Raw genomic sequence first — 21,449 nt, forward strand, 5'->3', positions numbered from 1 at the left:
CATTGGTAAATTGACTAATTTTTTTTACCTGTATCGGTGACTAGTTCCTAAACTTGCAGTAAGAACACAAAAGTTGACAAGTGACTAAATAGGTCGATTTTACGTGTATAACGTGTACCTTACGCGTTACGTGTGAATAGAGAACAAGACGCCGTGTTTGAGCATCCGTGTCATTCAGCTGTGTCAACTGTCCAAAAATAAAGATATTAACCCCCCCCCCCTTCTCCTCTTCTTAACCACGTAATATTGCTAGTTCAGGAACAATTAATTTTGGGATAAACTAATTTAACTCCTGAAATAAGGTAGATATAAACGCCAGTGTAAACTTCTTACGTAGAATGTGTTTAACTGATTCTAATAAAATTTCTAAGAACACTATAACAATAAGGTTATCTTTAAAATTGGTACAGAAAAGTAAACGATTTTTTTATCCGTTTCGAAGTTACCATGCTGCAGACGAAGACACACAGATACACGAAATAAACGTATAACAACCCTTTTTCATCGCTTGATTTGAAGTCACTATTTTTTTAAGAACAAAAGAAAATTTGAACACTGGCCACTTTTTATTCCGAATAGTTTTGATCCTCACACAAAACAGGCACGATTTTTTTAAGCACAACTAATAAAGCTGACTCGGATTTTAAATTTCAGTGTTAATAAAAATAAATACCACCAAATAGAAAAAAAATATTTAAAAACCCTAACCATGGGTACTTCCTTGTACTGTGTCCCATGGATACAACACAAGTAACGTTGGTAATAATGAGCTGTCTTATATATAAATTGCCATGGTACTTTTATGATCCCTATCCGCTTCGTTTCAGCCATAAGTAAACCATATCGCTCATGATTTAAGGATGTCATTGACTGCATTAGCTCATAATGCGTTATACTCAATGATCACTTGACTACATTGATCCCTTAATTATTGTGCAAGTATTAAAAGACATTGTTAATGGAAACGCGTCCCTTTTTTGTTGTATCAGTTTATTTCGTTTCCGCACGTGACTTGTGAAAGCCATGAAATAAAGTATCAAAATCATTTGTAAAAAAAAAACAAAAAAAAACTAAATAATGTTAAACATAAAATATTTGAGGGAGGGGAAAATATTAATAGAATGGCATGCATAATATTAAATTAATGTCCAGGGTTCATTTTTAGTTTTGTTCTCTAGGTTAATTTTTTACTGTCAATATCCCCTTTTTTAGGGTTCCGTAGCCAAAATGGCAAAAACGGAACCCTTATAGTTTCGTGATGCCCGTCCGTCCGTCTCGGTCCGGCGTAGAGGTACGTCATTTTACTTGAAAAGTATGAGGGCTACATGAATCAAACTTGCTTTGTACTTAGGTGTTTTTTGTAAGCCGCTACGTATTTCTGTAGTCAAAATGTAAAAAAAAAATTTTGGAGAGAGCCACTTCATATGAAAATGCAACCAAAGGAGATTTTTTTAAGCGTATAAGTGTTATACGAGGTGCGGTCCAAAAGTTTCCAGCCTAACAAAGAAAAGAAGTACATATATTTACAAAACTTTTTTTATTTTTCGGTATAGTCTATTTCAATGCACTTTTCAGATCTCTTAATAAGCATTTCTATCCCCTTATAAAAATACTCAGAACTTTTGTCCTCAAAATGGGCGTAAACCGCACGGGTACTGCATCATCTGAAGCTTATAGCTTTCAATACCTACCTATCGAAAGTACTAAGTCGATTAAAATTACATTATTCCAATTTTTATTTAAACGTGACGTTTAAATGATGCTCTTTATTAGATTCAAAGTATATTCAGATTGATAATTAGGTGCGAATATTATGTAGTTCAGATGACAATACGCATACGGTACAGGTACAATAACCAAAAAAAAAAAAACGGTCAGCAAAGAAACTTGTAATTAAGCATAACTACTAGGTACCATCAGCCAAATAAGTGGTCTATCAATTTTTGAACAAGTTCCTATCAAATGAATATGTCGCTAAAGTCGAACTTTCAAGTTGACAGACACGTCTATTGGCTTTATTGTTTTATGACATGCAAACGATTAACAACTTTAGGGTGGTAGACCACATATTTGGCTGATGGTACATCTGTTAAAAAGAATATGCGAGTGCTGACATCTGTTAAACATTCTCTAAACTACTAAGTTCAGGGCCGCGCTGTTAGCAACACTTCCCGTGCCTAGCGTAGAGCTAAGAGTATTTAGCAACGCTCAAGAGGTTAGTGTAGTCGGACGAACGAAGTTAATAGTTACTAGATGCCACGCAATAGATGGCGCACCAATCAAACATTTATAATATTGGATTTTAAGTTAATTTAATCAAAATAAGATTCAATAATGTTACTTACTTAGCAAACACCTGTATTAGTTCCATATTTTAAATTAAAAAAAATATGGTTGTTTAAAGTAAGTTACAAAGTATAATAACAAAGAACTTAAATTTTGGGTTTTGTGCCTTAGTTATTAGGTAAAAAGTTGACTTGCAAATCTTGACCGTAAGTAACAAACACATAAGTACATACATTTGTAAGATAATGCTTGTAAAAAAAGATCCTTAATAGGATCATTTAATATTTAAGACTATTTTCTCAGGAAGGTAAAAATGACAGTTTTGCGACGTTTTTTTTCATACACTCAGTATGGGTGTGACAAAACTGACTCATAAAATTTTGTATGAAAAATGGGGTAATTTTTTTAATTATAGGAATCGATCTTGCTCTTGATTCTGAGTAGGAAAAACCATATCTCTTTTCCAAAATTTCAAAAAAGGGTACACTTTTTTTTAAATGCCCAACCCATAATAGGGCTACTGATTACTAATACGATACAAGTGGAAAAACATTGATATTAATTTTTTTACGTACTTATGGAGATAGTCTTCTTGCGTCTTAACTTCCATACAAAGCTTTTTTTTCGAATTTCAATGTTTTGTCACTTGTATCGTATTAGTAATTAGTAGCCCTAATATGGGTTACAGTATAGTACAGGATTTTTCAAACACCCTGTATACCTATACAAGTTTCTGAGTAAGCGAGTTCTACTCGAAATTTGGCGGTATTTATTTATTTGATAATTTATTTTTTATATTTAGGGGCTGTTTCACCATCCATTGATTAGTGTTAACTGGCGGTTAGGTGCGATGCCGTCTCTATTTGTATTGTTCGAATAGACGAAGACGGCATCACATTTAACTGTCAGTTAACACTAATCAATGGATGGTGAAAAAGCCCCTTATTTTTTGATTTATTGGGTTCACAATAGATTTTGTTAGGTACGGAATGTAAACCATGATTAACTTTAATGAGAATGATAAATGTGAAATGAAATACCGGCAGTTCGTTAAGCTAAATCATAGTCTACATCCTGTAATATATTATAAGATCGCGTCACTACTTAAAAAATATCGTATTTCAAATCAATACGTCAATAGTAGATTATTGTCGTGGCCTGGAAGTAGGCAATTGCTGGCTAAGTATGAAGAATTAAACGGAAGAGCTTGCGAGTCCGTTAACTAATACGAAGCCAGTAGGTAATTGCTATTCCAGCCGAGACTAATATAAAGCTTTTCTCAAAAATGGTGAAGGAAAAAAACTAAATTAGAATAAACCTTTTCTCAATATATTATGACATTTAATTTTATTCCAATACAATATCTAATGCTTTCCCGCCTTTTTTTCATTAAATAAAAACAGCAGTAGTATTTTTCCACCGAAAATAACAAAAGCTGATTCAGATCCAATAAAAATGTCTGGAGTTCCAACAAAACAACTGATAGCAGCCATTTGAGTTGGCTGTATACGATTTGTGCCAACATTTTCATGGCCGTTTTAACTTTTTTTTAAGTTTGAGACTCGACAATAATAAATTATTGTCGAGCTAGCGCGCCTGCAATCTTTTTAACTTTTTAATTTCTCGCTGACCATAAACTATGCACTTAGCCTTCTGATATGTAAGGAATATAAAAAACCTTGAAATTCATAGTTCAGTTCACCCTATCACATGTCAAAGAATTTGTCATACTTACATTTTCAAAATGACTTAAAAGACACTGCCGCTACCCGTCCACTTTTTAGTTTCAGTTATCACACACCACCAAATAAAGATGGCGCGATGGCGAAATGAACAACTGTGAATGCATGACCGCGCGTGTCAAGGGCTAAGTGGTCATTCTTCAAAGTTTTTATTCATTCAAAAACAGACTTTTTTAAAGAATTAATGTCCTGCATATTTAGACTGAACCCTCGCAAAAATTTGTACTTGTTCCGTACGCGAGCCCGACTGGCACTTGACCGATTTTTTTTTAAATCTTTTCGCACCGTATAGTTCAAGGCAGTTTTAAAATAATGCTATTTTCACTTGATGTGTCAATTTGACAGTCGGCCTTATTGTTTTTTAAAATGACGTAGGAACTATCATAAATCCGGTCAGTAGACAGACAGGCGGACGACAGTTATAGGGTTGTTTGTCACCTTTCGGGCGTGAAACCTTAAAAATGGTAAAGCACTTAAGTCGACTGTAGGTACCTATTATTTCGAAAGATAAAGAAAATAAAAAAACAAATTGAAATAAATATTTATTTGATGTCTCGTAATACTTTTGTTATTATTGCGGTTTGTGGTCACAAATGTGAATTCACAAACATACTATAATTCTAATATGTAGAAATTAACGCAAATGTACCTTATTCAGAAATCAGTTAGGCATATTATGATGACACATAATACAATACAATTAAGCATACAAATACGTTAATATCATTGAATTGTATACCCTGAGCCGGACTCACGTCTTCAATAACACTAGCAAGGCTACTACGAAACTCGAAACTCGAAGTTCGTGTCGTGCGGTCCCTCTGACACTTATACTATTTAATACGAGAGCGAGAGGGACGGTACTATACGAACTTCGAGTTTCGTAGTTGCCCTGCTGTTTTCTGTGTTGCTTACTATTTCTGGTGTACAATAAAGAGTCTTTGTATTGTATTGTATGATTGGGTAGTACCTGGGCGACCGAGCTTTGCTAAGGCTAAAAATCGATAATAAGCGTTTTACCACAAATAAGACCAAGCTAGGTCGATTTATCATCCCCAAAACCCCTACATACCAAATTTCATTGAAATCGTTGGAGCCGTTTCCGAGATGCCATATATATATATACGCAACGAACTATGGAGAGAGCTATGCTTGGAGTTTCTTTGCGCGATAGAATCCGGAATACAGAAATTAGTCGAAGAACTAAAGTCACGGACATAGCTGGAAAAATATGCAAATTGAAGTGGCAATGGGCAGGCCACATCGCTCGAAGAACAGATAACCGTTGGGGGAGAAAAGTCCTCGAGTGGCGACTACGAACCGGAAGACGAAGCGTTGGCAGGCCTCCCACCAGGTGGACTGACGACATCGTGAGAGTAGCGGGAAACCGGTGGATGCAAGTGGCGAGTTGTCGTTCATTGTGGCGTTCTAAGGGGGAGGCCTTTGTCCAGCAGTGGACGTCTTCGGGCTGATGACGATGATGATATATATATATAATTGCTCGTTTAAAGGTATTAGATAGATTCTCATGGGAACATGAGGATACTCCCGGGAGTTAACTCACCTTTTCGCGAGTAAAGCCGCGGATAATGACTAGTATAATATTAATAGGTATTTGTTTGCAGGATCGCCCCGGAGCAATGAGAGGGATCCCCCCCCACGATCCATGATTGTGATATTGCGAATTGACGATTCATTTCCTTCCATTTTTAAGTGTTTATATATCACACTGAGCTTAATATAAAGTACCTGGGTGACCGAGCTTTGCTCGGGCTAAAACTCGACACTTAGAGTTGTCCCAGGGATAAGACCAAGCTAGATCGATTTGTCATCCCCGAAACCCCGAAAATCGTTGGAGCCGGTTTCCGAGATTCTGATTATATATAATACAAGAACTAGCTTACGCCCGCGGCTTCGCCCGCGTGGAATTCGTTTGTCGCGCGCTGTTCCCTCGGGAACTGTGCATTTTTCCGGGATAAAAAGTAGCTTATGTCACTCCCTGGCACATAAACTATCTCTATGCCAAAAATCACGTCGATCCGTCGCTCCGTTTCGACGTGAAAGACAGACAAGCATACACAGCAGGTGCAGGTTACAGGTGGTAGGACCTTGTGCAAGGTCCGCCCGGATTGCTACCACCATCTTGCTCGCTAATCCTGCCGTGAAGCAGCAGTGCTTGCACTGTTGTGTTTCGGCGAGGAGAGCAAGACAGCCGGTGAAATTACTGGCACTTGAGGTATCCCATCTTAGGCCTCTAGGTTGGCAACGCATCTGCAATCCCCATGGTGTTGCAGGTGTCTATGGGCGTTGGTGATCTCTTACCATCAGGAGACCCACTTGCTCGTTTGCCATCCAGTCGAATAAAAAAAAATAACACAAACATACAAACACACACACTTACGCATTTATAATATTAGTATGGATTGTTCGTTTAAAGGTATTAGATAGATAGATAATCGGTCAAGTGTGAGTCGGACTCGTAAAAAACAAAAAGTATGTGTTGCTGGAAAACATTCTGTGCCAGGCTTTTGGCACTGGTACCTATCGTTAAGTCCGTTTGTCAATTTTGACATTTGCGTCATATTTGTGATCAGTTAAAATGGTTAAATAGTTATTTGGCCATTCAACCGTTAGTTATTTAAGCGATTTTTAATTTTTTAATTTTAGTTAATGATCCGACAGCTGGAAAATCATTTATAACGACCTGCAACACCTGTTACCAATAAAAATTTATTTTTTTCATTTTAGTTAATGATCCGACAGCTGGAAAATCATTTATAACGACCTGCAACACCTGTTACCAATAAAAACATTCATTTTTATTTTAATTTCATTTCATTTTCGAAAGCAGAAGGACAACCAACGCACCTCTCGATACTAACGCCATCTACCGATATGTCACCTGTGAAGAAACCCTCGTTAGCTAAAGGTAAAGCTTTACGGTGAAGGAAAACATCGTGAGGAAACCTGCACACTTTTTTTTTTTTTTTTATACGACTGGATGGCAAACGAGCAAGTGGGTCTCCTGATGGTAAGAGATCACCACCGCCCATAAACATCTGCAAACCAGGGGAATTGCAGATGCGTTGCCAACCTAGAGGCCTAAGATACTCCTGTGAAGTTTTCAATGGTATGCGTGAAGTTCCCAATCCGCACTGGGCCCGGGTGGGAACTACTGAGAGGCCTGTGCCCAGCAGTGGCGTAAATAGGCTGGGATGATGTACTTGCATTACCTATCTATCATCCACGCGGTCTATTTGCCGATGGTTGGAATTGCAACTGTCGCTAAATTATCGCAAACTATGTATATTTATTATGTCGGACGTCGTTTATCACCACGCGCACTGATTTTCGTGGTACCAGGGCACTTGTTGTCAAACGTGTTGCTGGGCGAGCGAGTGTTTCTTTTGGACGTTCATGTATTGTTTTTTTGTTTTATCCTTTTCCTTGCTAACGCACTCTCCTGTGGCCCGGCGGAAGACCAGTGCTGGTTTTCAACCAGCGATATGCTGAGCCGGGACCTTTTTATTAACCCCCGACGAAAAAGAGGGGTGTTATAAGTTTGACCGCTATGTGTGTCTGTGTGTCTGTGTGTCTGTGTGTCTGTGTGTCTGTGTTAAACGGGTGGACCGATTTGAATGCGGTTTTTTTTATTTGAAAGCTGGTTTTTAGCGGCAACATTTCCTATTGTTATTTTTACTTATTATGTGTCATTGCTGTTATAAATAAATTATTTTCTTTCTTTCTTTCTTTCTTTAATGTTCATACGCAATAAATTTTCATATTATGAATACGAATGGGAATTTGTTTCAAACCAAATTCTAAATTTGTTTTTTGATGTACGGAACCCTTAGAAAATACTAAAGTGCAAGTTTCTTTAAGTAGATAGGTAACACAAAAGTCAATTTTAATTCTGTCAAAATTTTAATGGGTTTGCATTATATACTTAAAAAATAATTGTTTCTAACAAAGGGTCATTGACTGCACGTTGATCTTTGTATGCGCATGAGCATGAGTCATATTTATCTCTTAGACAGGAAATTAGATAATGATAGAGCTAATAATGTATTTTAATTTAATTGTACTTTTCTGACGTTGGTTGTCATAAGTTTATAATTTTAACCCCTGTCGCAAAAAGGGTGTTAAAAGTTTGTCGCCAATATCTCTCTGTCTGTCTGTGGCATCGTAGCTCTCAAACGAATGAACCGTTTTTAATACAGTTTTTTGTGAAAGCAAGTTTCCTTGCGGTGGTTTTAGCTATGTTTCAGCCGTTGCTTCAGAAGTTTTTGAGATATTGAACCTTGAAATGTCAATGTTGAGGATATTTTAAACTTGTCTAAGTTTAAAATATCCTGTGTTTCTGTGGATAGCAATAAAAGGATTCCGCAAAAAATTACTTTGTTTTCATACAAAGAGGTACTTTTAAAAAGGCTTTTAAATTTATGCGGAACCCTCAATGCGCGAGTCCGACTCACACTTGGCCAATTTGAATGTAATTTACAAACAGATATAAAAAAAATATAAGTAAACCATTTATTTGATTTACAACACCTACTTGGCCAGCTTTCTATTTATTCACTTTTAAATTCCCCCTTATCAGTAAAATATTTAATTACAAAGAAACGCATCAGCAAATCACTTTGTTTACATAAACTTTGCCACAAATAAAAACCAAATACTAAGCATAAACAAAAGTTTACCAACACTAAAAAGGTGGCAAAATTAGGAACTAACAACATCTCAACTAACTTGCTAAGTTTACGTAGACAGTGGCGACATTGCTAGCAAGTAAAAATTGCTGGTTTTTATTTTATCACAAATGTATGGTAGCTGCTTAATTATCAGTTTGTACGTTGACGTACTCAAAGCTAGTACCTTTTAAAAGGCGGTACAAATAAAATAATAACATTTATAAGACATTTCGTTTGGTTCTTAACTTTGAAAATGATTGTGTGTGTGTTTTTGTGTGTTATTTTGTGCGGAGGGGCCGAAAGTAGTGATTTATTTCACGAGGGCAGTAAAATAACTTTTCGACCCGATAAGCAAGCGGATTATTTTGGATATACTGTTATTTTTGGTAATTCTGGGTAAGTTTATTTGTGTATTTTAAATACTATTATTATTATAACCATTGGATTGTATTGGATCCATTCCAAGGTAGTTTGTGCCACTCATTGCACGCCATCCCACTAATATTACGAATGTGAAAGTTTGTAAGTCGATTTGTTTGTTACCTCTTCACGTCTTAACCACTGAACCGATTTAGATGAAATTCAGTTCCTATACAGATAGTTTGAGTCCCGAGAAAGGACATAGGATAGTTTTTATCCCGGAAAATTGCATAGTTCTAGCAGGATAGCGATAAACGAATTCTACGCGGACGGAGACGCGGGAAACAGCTAGTAGATTATAATTGTTGGTACGCTTTCATGCTCAAAGTACTGAACCGATCGTGATAAAGTTTATTATATTTGGTAGCACAGTTAGATATTCTGAAAAGAATAATTATATTTTTTATCCTGGTAAATAAAGAAAGAAAGAAAGAAAGAAAAGAAAGAAAGAATATACATTTATTCACAACACAAGACAACAAAATTATTAGGTACAAAAAAAACAACACAAAGGTATGTGTCATTGCGGTTGTGAATCGGACACTGGCTCAGGATAATGCTGAAGCGTTAAAAACACCCCAGCGCTGATTTTCAGCCAGCACCGTCGGCAACCCTCGGGCCGTTATAAAGACATACTACACACCATTAACTACATAAAACTACATAAATAAATATATATTTTGTAAACTATAAAATTAATTTATTGTGTGACTAAAACATAAAAATAAATGTATTAGGTACGTAGACATACATAATTAATTTTACAACTATTATTATTATGCACTCACTTGCCAAGTACACACCCTAACGCGGGCTAAAAAGAAAAATTAAATTAAAGAAAGAAATCGAAAAAAACAAAAAGCAGTTTGTGAAATAGTGCTGGAAAGGAGAGGAATTAAGATTTTTTAAATAGTATAGTTCCCGCGGGCACGCGACAATAGTACATTGTTGCAGCAAGCAGAAAGTTATTTATTGCACCGAGTGCCGATTTGGAAAAAAAGCACGAGGGCAATATAAGTAAATTACCTAATGCGAGGTACATAACCTGCTTTTCCTTCAACTATTACAAGAATAGTAGACGAAAAAAAAACTCATGCTAAACTATTAATAGGAAATAAATGTCACTAGCACTCGATGATTCTATTTTCGTAAGTTTAACATTCACACTCTCGCCAATTTTTTTTTTAATTTCTTACTTTTTTTAGGCAGAGTTAATATATATTTTTACCCGCGATCTGTCAAATTTCAGATGGGCGCCAGGTTGGCCAACCTTAAGTATTTTTCACTTCTCATGCTCGTAAAGTTCGTGTTTATGCTGTATCTAGGCGACATAAAATGACTTTTTATGCTCTAGTGCATAAAATAATATCTTCGTCTAAGACCAACTTAAGACCAAGGTAATCAGGTGTCAACAGCCACAAACAAAAAAGTTTCTGTATATTTTTTAGATAATTTTTAATTTATATAAAACTGAAAATCATTCAAATCAATCATAATAAATCAGTAAAATAAAAAAATGGAATCATTATAATAATGCATAAAAAAATAAAAGGTACATAGAAAGTGAATCATTGTTTCCACTGTTGCTATTTCATTTCCTCGCCATCGAAGTGAAAAGCAGAGTGTAAAACTCGAGCATTAAACCCATTTTCCCCTCGACGTGTCTATCTACCCTCGCCGTACCGGCTCGGGTGGCTATATGAACGCCTCGGGTAAAATGGCTCGTTTTATGTTCCTGTTGTACAATCTACCATTTTTAATTATATACGGCTAACTTACTATTTTTGGTAGGATTGGTAGCAACAATTTTTTTGTACGCAATCTGTCAAATTTCATAAGACCGTCAGGTTGACCAACCTAACACTACATTATTTTTATACGCTATGCAGGCTAATTTTTTTTACGAGGATGTCATGTCATTAACCTCCGCCTTCACAAATATATTTTTCACTTCTCATGCTCGTAAAGTTTTTTTCATCACACTTGCTCGTAAACAGTGTCGTAACATGCATGCTACCTTAGTTGCAACCCCCCAAATAAAACCCTCGACCTTAATGTGCTTGTCATGAAACCCGTGGTCGGTAAATGAGTCATTGCGCGTACCTACACATTTTCTTGCCATGAAGCCCAAGGTCGGTAAATGAGTCAGTGCCCGTACTGATGGCGCTGCGCCGTGCCGCGTGCCCGTGCGCGCGCTCCTGCTGCAGGACTACATGGACCACATGCACACGCACGTTGCGGCGCATGCCGAGGGAGGTTGAGGGCGACGTTGCCAAGAGCACAGCCTAAGGTATCGCCAATATGTGGAAGAATTATATTTTTTCTTTTACAAATATAAAATTTTACTTGCAAATGTGATGAAAAACATTGTATGTCGCACGGGCGGTACTATAATTACGAACATCGACTCATTAAAGCCCTCAGTCTTCGACTTCGGGCTTCTAATAGACTCTCGTTCGTAATTCCTTATTTACCGCCCTTAAGACACAATGTACTATTAAAGTGTTCATGCCGGATTTAGGCGACATAAAATGACTTTTTATGCTCTAGTGCATAAAGTAAAATCTTCATCTAAGACCAAGGCAATCAGGTGTAAACAACCACAAACAAAGAAGTTTCTACATTTTTTTAATAATTTTTAATTTATATAAATGTAAAAATCAATGAAATCAATAAAAATAAATGAATAAAACTAAAAAAATATAATTATATAATAACTAGCTTTTGCTCGCGGCTTCGCTGCGTGGAATTCGGTTATGTGTTACTATGTGTTATTCTAGAAGTACAGCTACCTACATACTAAATTTCATGGTTCTAAGCCCAGCGGTTGTTATTTCAAGATTTTATCCCTAGGTATCCCGTGAGAATATCGGGTCAAAAAGTTGCTTATGTGCTATTCCAGACGTCCAGCTACCTACATATCAAATTTCATGACTCTAAGCCCAGCGGTTATTATTTCGAGATTTTATCCCTATCCCGTGGGAATATCGGGATAAAAAGTAGCCTATGTGTTATTCTAGAAGTCCAGCTACCTACATACTAAATTTCATGACTCTAAGCCCAGCGGTTGTTATTTCGAGATTTTATCCGTATCCCGTAGGAATACCGGGATAAAAAGTATCCTATGTTTTAATCCAGGTTATAAACTGACTTTTCGCCAAATTTCATCTATATCTGTCCAGCCCTTTCAGTTTGAAGAAGTAACAAACATTCACTCACTCACTCACAAACTTTCACATTTATAATATAAAGTAGGATATATATAGTAGAATAGTCCAATTAGTTTTAAAATAGTTATTAATTTTGAACAAAAAGAAGCATTTAAAGCGGCACTTTACAGAAAAAAACGAGGATCAATTTTTTTTTGCTATTTGAATTTTGAACAAATGTCCATTAGTCGTATTGAGCATACGTTTTTAAAAAGTAATATGTATTGTAATTTTGAACAGACCGTCGTTTTTTTTTCTGGCATTCAAAGTGAAAAGTAGTGTTTAACGCGAGATTAAACAACCATAATGACACTCGAACTATAGCCTATAAACATGTCGTGTCATTGTGGCTTGTTTTAGTCCCTTGTTGAAACAATCTACTATTATATTATTCAACGGGGGTTCACAACAATATTATCACCGTGCTGACTAACTCGGGCAAAAGCTACTAGGTTAAAGTATTATACTTATGCGGTTATTTATCTATATTGCGGTCTGTTTCCTGTTTAACTCTAAACCGCATTACAGTCATATGTCTTATTACGAGTATTTATCTGTCTCATCATCATCATGTCAGCCGAAAGAAGTCCACTGCTGGTCATAGGCCTCCCCCAAGGCTCTCACTCAGACCAGTCTTGTGCTTTCCGCATCCAACGCGATCCCGCGATCTTAACCAGGTCGTCGCTCCATCTTGTTGGAGGCCTACCGACAACTCATCTCCCGGTCCGCGGACGCCATTCGAGAACCTTCTGACCCCATTTAGGTATTTTCTTCTTTTTTTTCAGTCTAATAGTGGGTGCTCCAAAAGCAAGTAATCCATCAGGTTCAATGGCGTCTGGAGTTGTCTTCAACTGCGCGCTCGATAATTTGCATGCGAGGAATGTCACCTGTCAGCCGTTGAAACTTGAGAATGATGGTAATCTGCTTTTTATCTATAACTATTTTGCTCTGCAATTATGTTCATAGGGTTCCATAGCCCAATGGTACTATCAGAACCTAAAGCCCGGTTCAGACAGCTGCGAGAAATATTGTGGAAATGGCATTACTTACATTGCGAGGCCGTAAAGGCAACGAGTTTGTAGTGATCAATCGAGCGCCGCAATGTAATGCAATTTGAACGATTTTTCTTCAAGGTCTAATCTAGGCTTAAGGTTATATTTCTAACCCCTGACGCTAAAATTCTGTGTCTGTCTGTGGCACCGTAGCTCTTTAACGGGTGGACCGATTTGAATGCGGTTTTTTTTCATTTGAAAACAGGTTTTCTAGCGATGGTTCTTATAGACGTAGTCACTCGTTTTATTTTTCAGTTTTGTGTCACGACACCTTCGATTATTTAAGAAAAAAAATTGTTTTCCTTATATTCCTTATTTGACCTTTGCAAATAAACATTTTTAATTAATTTTAGGTCGATTCAGCAGTTCACGAGACTTCTTTCGCAACGACATGTGGTTTGGAGCGACGATAGCAGAATTTCCTGAAAAGAAGTTATTGGTAACTATTTCTTTACTTAAATAAAAATTCAAATATCCAAACCTTATCTTGACCTTTATTGTCTTATCGCGACACCAAGTGTTCAATACAAATAACGATAAAAAATTAAAATTTATTTAAATAAGTAAAATAAAACTGATACACTTAATTAATTTCATCCAAAACTTTAAAATATTAAAAATGTAAACAGACAAAAATATATTTCTATAAAATGGCAATATTAAATTTATCAATGTGAGACCAAGCCTGTCAATGCCTTCTCTTCTGTACTTCTCTCTGCGGCCGTCCAATAAGCTGGCCATAATAGTTCATTGTGTCTTAATGGCAAGGCTTAAGCACTGACTCATTTACCAACCACGGGTTTCATGACAAGCACATTAAGGTCGAGGGTTTTATTTAGGGGGTTGCAACTAAGGTAGCCTGCATGTTACGACACTGTTATTATATATTATATTATATATTTATTATATAAATATTTTTTAAACTCTCACGCTTGTAAAGTTTTACGTAAACTCCAATTCAATAGAATCGGACAATCCTGTAGACACTTCCAGCCTACTAATATAAACACCGGGCTGCCTAAGGCTTTGTGATGTGACTATTATTCTTTTTTGATTCCTTTTAGATGATAATTGCAACAACAGGGACATATATAATCAAGTGTGCCCACGATAGGGTGTCTTAAATATGTAGAAAATTGACAGATTCTATTGAATTGTACTTTAGTTAGTTTGTTTACGCTGGATCTAGGCGACATAAAATGACTTTTTATGCTCTAGTGCATAAAGTAAAATCTTCGTTTAAGACCAAGGCAATCAGGTGTAAACAGCCACAAGAAAATAAGTTTCTACATATTTTTTAAAATAATTTTTAATTTATATAAAACTAAAAATGAATCAAATCAATCAAAACTAAAAATTTATAATTATAATAGTAATGCGTTAACAATAAAAGGTACATAGTAAGTGACCAAATTGTTTCCACCATTTCCTCGCCATCGAATTGAAAAGCAGTGTAAAACTTCCCCTCGACGTGTCTATCCACCCTCACCGTACCGGCTCGGGTGGCTATATGAACGTCTTGGGTAAAATGCTCGTTTTATGCTCTTGTTGTACAATCTACTATTATTTATTTATTTATTTATACTACAAAACTATCAATAAAGTTTTTTCTAATATTTTCGCATTGTTTTATACACCAAGACTGCTTGTTCTCAGATTTGTGCCCCCCGTTGGGCCAAACCGTATAGAGACCGACATCTACTAGCCAACGGAGCATGCTACCTCCAGACTAAGAAGCGGGGCCTCCCGATTTACCCTCTCGGAGACATGAGTAAGTATCTCTCTCTTCTAAGTCACTACACTCTAAGGATCAGTAAAGGCTATCCAGAATTATAAAAAACCTCGCCATATTGCGGAATACCAATAGAACTAATTTCTTGCACTGGTAACACTAAATTCAAATGTCATCTGTCTATATTGCTGTCAAAGTTTAACGTTGTTTGCGCGTGGTATTTTAAAGTGTTATTTTGCGTTAAAATGCCGAAGATTATCCATAGCCTTGGAAGGAAAATAATTCCCAATGTATAAAAGTGTCATAGAAATAGGCTGAGGGATTAGAAAATATATACCGGCACCGTTGTTTTTAAGACTGATGGGTATCATAATATAGTAGTAGTAAGTGTAAAGAATGATGCCAGCCAGCCTTTAGAGAACCTTCATGACAACTTTCTAGGGGAAATAATGTTGTGGTTCCCCTCCCCTTCCACACCGTATAGCTTGCCATAATTTCTCGCTAGATGGCGTTAGGAGTCGCTGCATAGTCTCTGCGACAATACCAGAAATAAAATCATTTAGTTATTCACTTTTCAGAGGTTTATCTAGTTTAGAAAACAGATAAAACCTAGTTTTTGCTGAAAAATTCAATTAAAACCGTAAGGATAACGTCACGTGGCCTGTATGAAAGCGAAACAATTTCCCAGACAAAGCGCCTGCTGGAAACAAACAGCAACAATTCCCATCAAAAGCAACAATTGCGGCTTTCCACGTCACAGGCTCTAAAATTTAAGCGTAAATTCAGGCATGCACTACTGGTTATGCAATGATATTCTATGCACAAATGCGTAGACTCTGGCCAGCGAAATCTGTCCACGCATTTTTTACGAAACTTTAATCTGGTATCATTTTTGAGACTGTCAAAATTGGGATGTCCCAATTTTTGACACCATATAATAAATCGAAAACCATTTGGAGAAATAGGCTTCGTGATAAACTGAATTAAGTAAACAAAATTTAAGTAATGACCCTCGTTCGACCCCTGCAGTGTCTCGTCACAAAGGTAGTTATAAAGCAGGTCTACACTCTTAAGCAAATTGACAGTTTGAAATGTTGCTATCCTGCTTATAATAGCAAAGAGTGACAAGGATAGAACTTTAATCACATCATGATGCGCACCCGGCTTTAAACAGTTGGCATTTATCGTAAAGTCCGAAATGTATACTAGTATTTCCAAAGTATTTTTACAAATTAAATTATTAAATTACTACGTTACAAGTAAATACAAAAGAACAAAAACAGATTTTTAAATAAAAAATATCTATTTACTATTACACCATTAAACAAACAGGAATAATCGAAGCTAAAAGAAGATAAATAAATAAAGCTATTTGTCATGGTTCACTTAGGACCCTAAGACGTGCTTCAATTACTTAATGTCAAATGTAATGCCACAGATTATGTTATGTACGACCTGAATTTTTCTAGGCAATGGAACGTGGCTGTCTCACTGTGACGTCATCCAGCGTATTTCGTAAAAAAAATATAAAAAATTTAAATGGTAAAAATGGTATCTTAAAATATCCTATTCTTTCCGAAAATAAAATAAAAACTATAGGTAATTTTTTTGGTGCATCCCAATTGTCATTATAGTCATTCTAGCCCGGCTTAGATAATTTTGATACTTCGTCTAAAAGAAATAAATAAATAATTTCTTGTTTAATTCAATCTCCTATCATCCTCAATATGCAAAATGTTATAAGATTATGTTAAAGTTAGAAGATCCATTCTGGTCAAAATGGTCCAATAATTGATGCGTCTGGACTGTACGTAAATGGGCACTGACAAAGGTCATAAAATTTACCAAGGGACTCCTAAAGTTTATTATCAACTTTCACATTACTACATGAATTTTTATGTAGCTTGAAAAGTTCCGAGTAATTAATTATCTGGAAAATTTTAATAATTTCTAAGTATCAACATAGTTTAATCAGTGTACAGCAAGTGTTGCCAGCCTCAATTTTTTTTAATTGCCGCGGTTTCTCGTGAACAGCTTTCGCTCACCAGAGTCTATACATGTACAAGTATTTTATATATATTTTCTAAGTTTAAACATGAAAAAGCAACAAACACAGGCGAATTTGAGAAGGCTCTCAAACTTCCACATTATTTACCTACTAGTAAAGGTGCATGTGGTGAATTTTCACTTCAGGTGAACTTTACCTTTATATTTATCCCAGAGCACCAGGCGTACATGACGAACGGGGTGCGAAAGGAGTACGGCGCGTACGGTACGCATCTCAACTTCTATGCGTACGCGCAGGCCGGGCTGTCCATGAAGGTGACACAGAACAACACCATCATCATTGGGGCACCAGGACTCCTGCAATGGTCAGGTTGGTAAAATAAATCATTAGGGCTTATACAAAGTGTTCATTATTAAACTGAAAAACCTCAAACATACAAAAGTCGTATTATTTCAAAATATTCGTATGTTTTGCTAAAAGAATAAATTCTACTTGATTGAGGTACGGTAGAACAAATTGAATCATGGCCCAGGATGGAACCTTTTAATAGTCAATTTCACTATGATTTCCTTGACAAAAGTATGAGATGTCAACATGACATTAGTAGCACAAAGGTTCCACCCTGGGTCATGATCACTCGTACTCTGTACTCGTAGTTGTTAGTTGTTTCGCCGTTTTTTTGAAGAAAACCAAAAGTAATGGAAAAACGGTCAGAAGAGAGAATTAAAAAAATGAAACCTATTTATTTAAAGTGTAATCAACCCTTCTTTCGATTCTGAACAAATTACTTTCTGATTTCCAGTTATTTAATTTACCTATTCGCATCGGAATTCAGTCCGTTAGTACCTAAAGATAAAGAGCCCGGATCGGAACGGAATCGCCTATCCAATGGCTTCTTTCAGTAGGCCGAGGTTAACCGCGTGACTTTGTGAATCAAGTAAACTATGTAATACAAGCGGCCGCACTGGCAGTTTTAAGTTTACTTGTATAAAAAAGTCACGCGGTTAAAAACCGCGGCGGTGTAGCCGTAGTGTGGCGTCGGCCTTACTGACAAAAAAACCTAACTTTTAAACCGGAATCAATAGAGGAGTCGGAGACAGTAAATAGATTTGGTTCCGATATCGGAACTGGATTTAGAGAATCAGTGCCCTTAGTGTAAGTTTTCGGTTACAAAATACGTCTCGATCGCGTTCGCGTTAAAATCTCAATTTGTATGCCAACACGAACAGCGCCTCTAGCGGAACGTTTGCGATGTTAGTGTTTCCATACAATTTGAGATTTTAACGCGAACGCGATCGAGACGTATTTTGTACCGAAAACTTACACTAAGGGCACTGGTTACTTCTCGAAGTCAAGATTACTACATAAGTTTGTCCGCAGTTTAAAGAACGAGTGCTATGAATAACTGATTGATTTGCGAATTGATTTGTTGTTTTGCAGGTGGTATAGTGGAATATAGGTTTGGCACGGATGTAAACAGTATATATCTGAACAAACGACCGATAGTCAACCCTTACTTTACTGACGATATAGGACCAGACGACTATCTAGGTAAGTATATTCTTTTAAATCGCTGTACTCTTGACAGAGTGGTTGTGGTTGTCAGTTGAGGTTCATTAGTAGTATATAGCCACTTTACGAGTAGGTCCTTTAGTTTAGTTGACTGGGAATCGAACCCAGTTCTTTATTATTCCGTGATGCGTGTTTTAAGCTTATTTACATGCAGCCTTATTTACGCTTTCCTATGCTTCGTTTTAGGGTTCCGTAGTCAACTAGGAACCCTTATAGTTTTGCCATGTCTGTCCGTCTGTCTGTCTATCTGTCTGTCTGCGGCTAAGCTCAGAGACCGTTAGTACTAGAAAGCTGTAATTTGGCATGAATATACAATATCAGTCACGCCGACAGTGGTAGAATAAAAAAAAGTAAAAATATTTTTTTAGGGTACCTCCCGTAGACGTAAACTTGGGGTGTTTTTTTTTCTTGAGTGTGGCGTATCGTTGGATAGGTCTTTCAAAACCATTGGGGGTTGCGAAATATTCAACTTTAAAGTGCAAATTTTTATGAAAATCGAGCGACCTATAACACCCCTCTTTTACGTCGGAGGTTAAAAAAGCTAGTTTTCAAAATAATGTTAATAACGTAAAGTTATTTTCAGGCTACAGTGTGGAATCTGGCATATTTGAGGATGGTGGCAGCACCCTGTATGTGTCCGGCGCCCCGCGAGCTCGAGTGGGTTTCGGTCAGGTAATAAAAGGACCATCCTATACTATGCTATATGCTTAGGATGCCTATCTAGACACCCTCTACAATGCGTTTACAAACATAAACATAAGCATAAAGTTAAACTGTTTTTTATCTCATTACACTTGCTCATATGCTTGTTTTTCTTTTGTACAATAAAGAGTTTACATACATACATACATACATACATATGCTCATAAGCGGTATCATAACATGCAGACTAACTTGATTCCAATTCTCTAAATTTTAAATAAATATATATATATATATTTCTACTGGGTACGCATGAGCTGGTATAATTTGGTAAAAACTCTTAGCACAAACAACAAATATCAAAAACCTGAAAATCTTACTTTTTATGAACTAAAATAATTTCCTTGCTCACCCGCGACCTTACGATAGCTAAGCTTATGCAAAATATGCGTGTTCATGCAGTTCCTCCACCTCCACACTGTAAGAACACACACAAATCACACAAACCCATCTATCACCACCACCACACTACACTGACCCAAAAAAAGCAAAGCAAAGTAACGCCTGATTCAATAAATTACTTACTTTTTATGTCTGTCTGTCCATTTCCATAACCCATCTACATTAAAATGCATATATTTTGCTAAGAAGCAGGACTCTGTGTGGAACCCTCAAAACGTGAGTCTGACCCGCACTTGTGTTTTACTAACTTAAATCTAGTTTTAAATCTGTTAAGATTTTTTTTTCTCAGCTTATATTAGTGTCGTCAGCATTTATAAAAAAAAACTTTCCTATCAGGTCCTGGTCTTCGAACCACCAAGAAGCGAATTAGATTCCCTTAAAATAAGAGCCAAACTGGAAGGTCCTCAGCTTGGATCATATTTCGGAGCTAGTCTGTGCTGCATGGACATCAATGGCGACGGCAGAACTGACGTTTTGGTGGGAGCCCCCAATTATATCGGGAAAGGGGAAGAAGTCTATGACCAAGGAGCGGTGTTTGTTTATTTGAATAAAGAAGAGGTAAGACTTGAAGATACTGAACCTTACTAGTAATTATAAATGCGAAAGTTTGGGAGAGTGTGTGAGTGTGTGTTTATGCGCGCGCGCGCGCGTTTGTGTGTATACTTTTTACTCCTACACGTTCGTTTTCAAAAATAAGTGTACCCTTTCTTTTTTTTTTAATTTTGGAAAAAATATGGTATACCTACTCAGAATCAAGAGCACAATCAATTCCGATAGTTTAAAAAAAAAAAAAAAATTTTTTTTTTTTCATACACTTAGTACGGGCGTGACAAAACTGACTGGTAAAATTTTGTATGAAAAAATGGGGACTATTTTTTAAATGATCGGAATCGATTGTGCTCTTCATACTGAGTAGGTAAAACCATATTTTTTCCAAAATTTCAAAAAAACGTAAGGTACATTTTTTTTTCTGAAAACGCCCTGCTATGTGATATAGCGATAATTTGAGATTCTGACAAGGATATCTTATCCTTATCCTTCTATACCTTTTATATATAAACTATGTTTAAATAAATAAAAAATATATACGACAGTTTTCAGCACAGATAACTATATGATTCCCGCGTTCGCGCTAATCTAATTCTTCGCAGACAAAGTCACGGGCAACAGTTAGCGGATGAATAAACGGAAGAATGTAGGGACACAGTGATAAAGAGTCTGGTGGTTAGGTTACGACTGAAAATCATGGAAATAAAATAAATAAATTGTAAACTGATACAATTTAAGTGGAAGAAAAAAATACATAACTGGACGCCTGGGTCCAGGAATGGAACGGAGATGACAGATCAAGAAACCCATAAGGATTACCTACTACTTCTACGAATACCGTGCTAAATTAATTGGAACTATTTCACTAACTAACGCTTCTGCTTTTCAGGCTACCGGTTTTATTCTTGATTACGCTGGTCGTGTCACAGGATCAGAAGCTGTGGGCGCCAGGTTTGGGAGTACCATTGCTGATTTAGGAGACGATGATGGCGATGGGTTTAGAGGTAAAGCTAATGTCTATTGCACGTCCGTTGACTTATTTCGGGGTGGAAGCTTTTGAATTGCAACAGCGGTTTGATTACCA

General features: G+C 36.6%; 2 protein-coding genes across 6 annotated transcripts in view; one reads left to right on the plus strand and one right to left on the minus strand.

Moving 5' to 3' along the window:
* Positions 1–4,107, minus strand: part of Eaat2 (Excitatory amino acid transporter 2) — a 29,493-nt gene extending 25,386 nt beyond the window's left edge. Inside the window, exon 1 of one of the 5 annotated variants that reach the window (XM_074093756.1) lies at positions 4,022–4,107. The gene's annotated coding sequence lies outside the window, so the exon portion shown is untranslated. The other 4 variants (XM_074093750.1, XM_074093757.1, XM_074093751.1 and 1 more) reach the window with 4 other exon arrangements.
* A 4,782-nt stretch (positions 4,108–8,889) lies between these two features.
* LOC141432223 (integrin alpha-PS3-like) overlaps positions 8,890–21,449 on the plus strand; it is a 29,290-nt gene continuing 16,730 nt past the window's right edge. The window contains exons 1-9 of the mRNA XM_074093742.1: positions 8,890–9,115; positions 13,134–13,264; positions 13,754–13,839; positions 15,057–15,171; positions 17,354–17,509; positions 18,581–18,691; positions 19,296–19,384; positions 20,153–20,374; positions 21,255–21,369. Coding sequence (XP_073949843.1) covers positions 8,973–9,115; positions 13,134–13,264; positions 13,754–13,839; positions 15,057–15,171; positions 17,354–17,509; positions 18,581–18,691; positions 19,296–19,384; positions 20,153–20,374; positions 21,255–21,369 — 1,168 coding nt within the window. The 5' untranslated portion in view covers positions 8,890–8,972. The remainder of the gene's footprint in view (positions 9,116–13,133; positions 13,265–13,753; positions 13,840–15,056; positions 15,172–17,353; positions 17,510–18,580; positions 18,692–19,295; positions 19,385–20,152; positions 20,375–21,254; positions 21,370–21,449) is intronic.

The sequence above is a fragment of the Choristoneura fumiferana genome, chromosome 10 (assembly GCF_025370935.1).
Source record: "Choristoneura fumiferana chromosome 10, NRCan_CFum_1, whole genome shotgun sequence".
Taxonomy (NCBI): Eukaryota; Metazoa; Arthropoda; class Insecta; order Lepidoptera; family Tortricidae; genus Choristoneura; species Choristoneura fumiferana.